General features: G+C 39.7%; 1 protein-coding gene across 2 annotated transcripts in view; it reads right to left on the bottom strand.

The window, feature by feature from the left end:
- Window positions 1–895: 895 nt before the first annotated feature.
- The window catches only part of LOC144726679 (beta-1,4-galactosyltransferase 2-like), a 30,409-nt gene continuing 24,330 nt past the window's right edge, over window positions 896–6,974 (bottom strand). The window contains exons 4-6 of one of the 2 annotated variants that reach the window (XM_078605465.1): window positions 5,908–6,030; window positions 4,460–4,564; window positions 896–2,340 (exon numbers count right to left, since the gene is read on the bottom strand). In XM_078605465.1, the coding sequence (XP_078461591.1) occupies window positions 2,196–2,340; window positions 4,460–4,564; window positions 5,908–6,030 (373 nt within the window). In that variant the 3' untranslated portion in view covers window positions 896–2,195. The remainder of the gene's footprint in view (window positions 2,341–4,459; window positions 4,565–5,907; window positions 6,031–6,974) is intronic. The other variant, XM_078605466.1, reaches the window with a different exon arrangement.

Below are 6,974 nucleotides of genomic sequence, written 5' to 3'. Positions count from 1 at the left end.
CTTTGAAGCGTCTGAAACGTAAGCCGAAATTCTTTGAACTGCCTGTCCAAACACACCATTTCATTCTGCAAGTCAGCCTTTTTTCCCATTCAAGTCACAGCTTACCAGAGTTGCTGTGGGGACTTTGCATGCGGTTGCATTCACGTTTCTATTTTACAGTTATTGTATACATTGGTGGAGTCCTATTTTCTTAGGTGCGTACAGTTGTGTGGGGGATTATATTCAAATGATAATAAATGTACAGCCCTTTGTAAATCCACTGCTGGATGAAGGCCTCTCCCACACCTTTCCAATCATGAGGGCTGTTTGACCATACTTCACCATGCTGCTCAGTGTGGGTTGAAGGGGGTATATACAGGACCGAATCGGGTATCACTCACTCAGATATCAGTCATGACCAGGAGTTGAATTCAGGTTTATGGATTAAAAAAAAATCACAATTTGCCAACCGCTACTCCCCACAATCATACATAATACAATACCTCAGTGGTGCTTTGCCAACTTCATCTTAACCTTCACTCAGCATGTTGTGCCATTATTGTTACTCTTACAGACACACTTCACACCTCCCCTCTTAAGGAGACTGGTAGCCTCCGTACAAAAAACATTCCTGTCATGTCAAAAGACTGTGGCTTCACAGGTGAAAGCACTTAGTTCCTGAATTGTTCCATGTTATAGAGGTTATGCGTAGGCACAGACTACAAATATCAGAGGCTGAAAAAGCTGCAATAGCAATCGTATAACAGATCAGGCAGCACTTGCAAAGTTTCAAGTGAAATACTGGGAGTGAAATGTGTTTGGGGGAAATATATATGTAACCCGTGATAAGAACATACACGGGGAAGATCAGTTGTGCCTTGGTGAAAACAAAATGACACACGGAAACCCAAGCATGAAATGTTAATGTTGTTTAATTAGTTAAAACCAAGAAGTGAAATCAAGAGTACACAGTGTGAAATGCAGCATTGGCCTACCGTGCTTGGACATGACCAGTGCACACTAATAAAATAAAAGGCAATCCGTCACACGCTACTTTCTGAATTATCTTCAAAATATAATACTCTTAGGCTTACGAGTGTAATCTCTGATAATTATTTATCCCGATTGTGTTTTTTACATACATGCAAATGTGACATTTGTGGAGTATTTCTGAACATCGTTTAATGAAAAGCGGTACTTTATCTGGTTTAATGATAACACAGCATTGTACTTTGTTCAAAGCGCTAAGGTTAATAAATAGTCGATTGCTACACGTGTATGAAAAAGCCAATCGTAATGGTGTAATAGATTGACACGACACATCGCAGTCATGTTTCAGCCACAAGGCAGGTGTTTATAATTTGTGTCAATAAAACTGTAAACAGTACTAATGCAAGCACTGGCCCATTAAGTGTGAGCTAGCTATAATTGATAGACGGTATAGTATATGCTTTACTCAGAGAGCAAAAATTCGACATCTACGCTTGTATTATAGATTCACTGTGCAAAAACAAACCTGACGTAATGCATGGCTATGTCACCCACATTATTACCTTTACAATTATTGCCTGGTTGCTGAAAATAAGCAACCTAAAGAACATGTTTAAAGTGTCATTAAGTACAAATTAAAACATTAAAACTGTAAAATAGTCTACAAACTGCAAATAATATTTTGAATGAAAGCATGAATGATAACAGTATGCAAAATGGAGCCAATGTACATGCACAATATAAAAAAATATGCCCAAAATAACTGATCTTCACATATATATTTTCAAATCCAAAATTAAAATATCGAAATAAAGCACGTCAACATCAATACATAACATAACAAAACAACAAGCGTCCGAGTGAAAAAACAAACATCAGCCAGATATTTTGCCTGTTTGCCAAAACAACGTGCATGGCTTGCAACAATGCAACGCACACCATTCTCAGTCATAACTGTCCACGGGACATTACTCTCCCCTCACCCTTTCACACTTTGGGAAGCCAGCCCTAACACACTATTTACTTTAATAGGTGTTTACTTCCAAAATAGTCAACGTTCTTTCCACCAATGTTATTTTCTTCTTTCGGCGATGCCACACTTTGTAACTCCCGTTTGCGACACCAGCACAAGCCAGTCATTCAAAGTAATGACTGAACCGCGACGAACAGCAGGCAATGCGATTCGTTCTTCAAATTCTTACTTCCACAGCTATAGCCACTTTAAGCTACACGTGTCGTGCTGGCATTTTGCCAACGTCCACGGTGACATTGGTGTAGAGAGGTTGCCTCACTGTCTCCACGTGTCTGTACTTGAGGGTGTTGATGCCATCCCTTCCCATGTTATGTCTGGTGTTCTTGATCTGCGTGAACCTGTATGCAAACGCACAACGAACATGATGCCGGAGCTCACCAACGTTAGTGCCCAGAACTCAAGTTTTACAGTAAAACATGGCACAAATGATTTTGGACTTGATCACAAGTGAATTACATTAAGCTGTAAACCAATGGGATGTGTGTCCGATTGCATTTATGTGCCCACGGGCAGGGCACGGCATGTTTACCTAACAAGTGCATTCATTTGAAAGCATGTGCATGCTATACATCGCAAATTTCCTTCAAGAGTTGAAAACTCGTTTTTTGTACTTGGCAAACCAAATCTAATTCGGATTTTTAAATTAAACTCTACAAAAATTTTTATGGTAAAGTATTGCGATGCCCTCTTTAGTGGGGGTGAGTTTTTACTCAAAAAATAAATAGAATGAATTAATGAAACTGGAATGTTTTTTTACGTTGTCACATTGTAACTTTACTGTTTTGAATACATATCTTTTTTTACAATGATTTTCCTTGCAAGATGTTTTGTTTTAATTATCTCTTCCTTCATTGTGGAAAACATCTGTGTCACCATTTGTCGAGGGCGCTATACAACCCCTGAACGTAATTTTATCGACATACATCAACATATAGGAAGGCTCCACAATACAGTTTTTTTTCACTGGCAAGTGTGCATTACAGAGGAGATGTTAAAATAGCTAGTTAATTTGTATATATATCATTATTGAAAAAAGAATTATATTTCTTGAATGTAAATATTTATCTTACAAAACTAGATTTTATTTACCCATTGGAATTTATCCGATGAGTTTTATTTAACCAAGACTGCACAAGACTGATTGGTAGAGCCTGGAGGACAAGATGGACCTTCCTCAGCTCGAGCCAACTGATCAAACTTAGTCTCTCCTCTTTGGTTCGGAGGCCCTGCACTGCCACTCTGCACTCTCTGCCCCATCGTTTCAATGATGAAATGGCAGTAAACGAAAATTGTGGATCAACAAACCCAAAGAGAGAGCCCTAGAGAAGGTTGTCCCAGCAGCCACCATGACAGGTGGCAGGCTGTGGTCTGCAAACGAAATAGGGCGTTGTCATCTTGGGAGGACATAAACCAATGCGAGGTGAGGTTCAAATGGAGGGGAAGAAATGTGGTATCTCGCCCAAGGGAATGCCTCCACTGTGCCTAGCAGATGAAGTATCTTTAAGGCCAATGAGGAGAGTGGCATGACCATTTTCCAGTGACGAACACCTTGCCCTGGTGAGTCCTGGTGGGGCCAGGAGTCACTTGTTGGTGAAGCGACTGCATTGTCTGTGTCCAAAAGGTTTTGCAGTAAAAGTCCTGGCATTCCAAGTACCCCCCTCCCACCCCAGTTATTTTGTCATCAAGGCTAAGGGTATGAGGTATATACGTAAAGTTACATATGAGGAAAATACGTAGCGTTACATTTGTTTACCAGGTGAGATCTGACGAGAGGGTGGTGACATGGCCTAGCCGTAGTGTATTCGCCACTTGTTGCCGAGGTTCATGGTTCGAATCCAGCGGCTGCCACTAGCTCTCCGGTCCGCAGACCAGATTATGCAAGAAAAACTTCTTTGCTAATTTTCCATCAGCCGTCACATGGCAGCCGAGAACGAGGCTAGATAAACTTCTTCCACTCCTCCCTTACTCTGATCCTGTCAATCGCTTGCTGTAGACCTACAGGAACATCTTGTCATGCCAATTTATGGAAAATTACCGATCACACGCGCGATGACGAGGTTGGTCGCAACATAATGTGGGCCACGCATGCCCAGTGTTGAATTAAAACACAAACATGATTGTATATAATAAAGGATTTAAGGTTATATCGGCTCTTTTACAATCTCGTTTCTTGTCATGCCTGCGTGCCAGTCAGGCTTCACGCATGCTAGGCTTTGCGTAGGTGATATACTCATAAGTAATACAGTGTGTAAATACTTGAATGTTGTGAACACTAAGATCTAAGAGGGGTGTGATGAGCCCTACACCCTCTTAGATCTTAGATGCCATCACATGGTGTGTGCGCAGGTATAGGAAAATAATGCTTATGCTGTGTGGGTCATGAATCCAGCTGGAAAATGAAAAAGATTTACACAAACACAATTTGTTAAAATATGGGTGCCCAACCTAGTGACTTACCGCTTGGGATTGGGTTCATTTTTGGCATCTCTTGCATGCTTTACCATTCTGTAGCGTCCCAGACTTCCGTCGGGTCGAGACAGCCTCATTCCCTGAACAACAACCCTGCAAATAAATCTATCCATTAGCCAACGCTAATGCAAGCTTAAGAACTACACCTCTGCAGAATACAGCAAAAAAAGTGTCTGCATGTAACAGTTAAAAAAATTGTCAGTTAAAATAGCCCCATTTCAATCATATTGTTTTCTTTGAATAAACTTTGATTAGAACAAATGTAGATTTTTTTTAAAAACCATCGCAGTTTTTTTTACTCCCCCCAGGACTCTTGTACAACAATTTAGGCTCATGAGTGTTCATTCAGTTTTCAAATAAATGGTTGGGAAGATAGCACAGTGGGCACACTGCACTTTGGACTCGGCAACCTGAGTTCTATTCTTGGCCCTGGCTAACACGTGGCTAGTGATGTATGAACTGATCCAGGGCCACTCTTCACCAACCCGCATTGAGTGCCGTTGAGGCATGACCAAACAACCCCCATGACTGAGTGTTGAGAGGCTCTCATTCAGTAGAGGATTTACAAAGGGCTGCACATGAATACTACGATTTTTAAAGATTGTTTCGAAGTTATTTTACTTGAATGTATTATGTTCTGCATTTCACAAATTGAATATCAGATGTGACGCCATATGAACGAGTTGACCAGGAGGGATTACCAAATGTCCCCGAGTCATCAGATTAAAAGGGCACTGCAACCTACCATCACTAGATTTCTGCAACTTTAAATCCTTAATGCTTGCGAGGCATTTCACTGGTTACAAAAAAAAAACTACATAGGTCTTCAAATACGTTTACAAATGTTTTATTCAAAAACTGAAATTAAATGTACGTACGCCATTTTATGGAGACCTGTTGAAACGGTTGTGATAATTGTCACAACATACGAAGGGAAAATAGTAAACTTGCGCATGACCTGCTAGTCATACTTAACAGTGTAAAAGGAATTTAAATAGCACACCGCTTAATATCATGACACGAGTAACTGTTTCAGCATCAGTGAACTTCAAAATCAATAGTGTACAGTAAAGGTGAGAAGCAATTCCTTTTACGTTTTTGTGATAAATGTTGGTACTTTGAAATGTTGGTTTTATAGATGAAGCAAGAGGAAATATAATCCCTGCTGCAACCTTTTGTTTAGATTTAAACATTTTATAGGTGCAAATCAGCTGCAATTTTTTGTTTACAGGTAATCATTAATATGGCACGCAACGTATTTAGTATATCATTATACTTAGACAACTAATTGTCTCAAAGTTGTCTGTCATTTAATTTAAAACATAATTTCCTCCAACGATAACTAATTCTAAAAAAAAATGTGGTTTAAGATACATAACAAACAATACAATGAAAAGAACAGTAATGCATATGTATTAGCAATCACTGTGCCGTACCTGTTGTAAATGTCATCGTCCTCACCACCCCAGCCCCAGTATTCATTGGGAAATCCATTTATCTTCAGGTACTGTGCCTTGGAGAGGCCTGACACTCCACCAAAGTACGAGTTGTATGGCAGCCTTGTGGAAGGAGATGGAACAACACAGGCAATGATTGTCAGAAGCGCTTGATCATCTTGATGCAGGTGGTAAACCAAACAGTATTCTTGGATTCATCGTAAATACGAAGCATGTAACTATCTACGAAAATCAGAATCGTAATATTTATTTATACTGGAGGAATCCGATGAGCTATAAAGCTCTTTTTCAGATATCCAGTAGGGGCAGGTACTAACGTTAAAACAACAAAGAGTAGTGCAAAGTACAAGGGAAACAAATCACCCAAACACGTAAAAATAAAAGCCTGATCAGAGTTGATTGTTACACTGTGGTACACACATCGAATTATTATTTGAGAATCGATTACTCATGATACATGCAGATTATATTTACGTCAGGGATTCTGCTTCAATTGGGTGTTATCAAGGCTCGACTTAACTTTCCTGTTCTATACCTGATTTTATCATTCAGCTTTCTTTTATTATATATATTTTTTATAACCAAGGGTTTTTATGCTCATTGTGTTATTTTATAATCATTGTGTACAGCGCTCTGTAATCCCTGACAAAGGTGTGATATGAGTCTGATCTGCAAATACCATCTTCAGTCTGACAGAAGCAAAAAGGATGTGACACAGCATACAAGCAGACGCAGCAAAATGCAAACAGGCGAGTACAAATGAGACCAAAAATAAAAGAATCTTGACTTACATAGCGACATCAAAAAATCACGATAGTTTATCTAATTGCAGGGCAATGAGGGTGTCAATAAAAATACGCCTCAAATACCTATTTTGAACTTGTAAACCAGACACCTATATACAGATAGTCCCCGAGTTATGATGGTCCGACTTACGATATTTCGATATTATGATGTCACTGGCTGCTGGCAACGCCATTGGGTCACGGTGCTAGGCTAGGGGTGGCGTACGACGTTATTCCAAAAATTGCCTCGCGTATGTAAAT

Source organism: Lampetra planeri, chromosome 24 (assembly GCF_965212315.1).
Source record: "Lampetra planeri chromosome 24, kcLamPlan1.2.h2, whole genome shotgun sequence".
NCBI lineage: Eukaryota > Metazoa > Chordata > Hyperoartia > Petromyzontiformes > Petromyzontidae > Lampetra > Lampetra planeri.
Note: the sequence above shows the minus strand (reverse complement) of the source record. Positions and strands in the feature narration are given on the sequence as shown.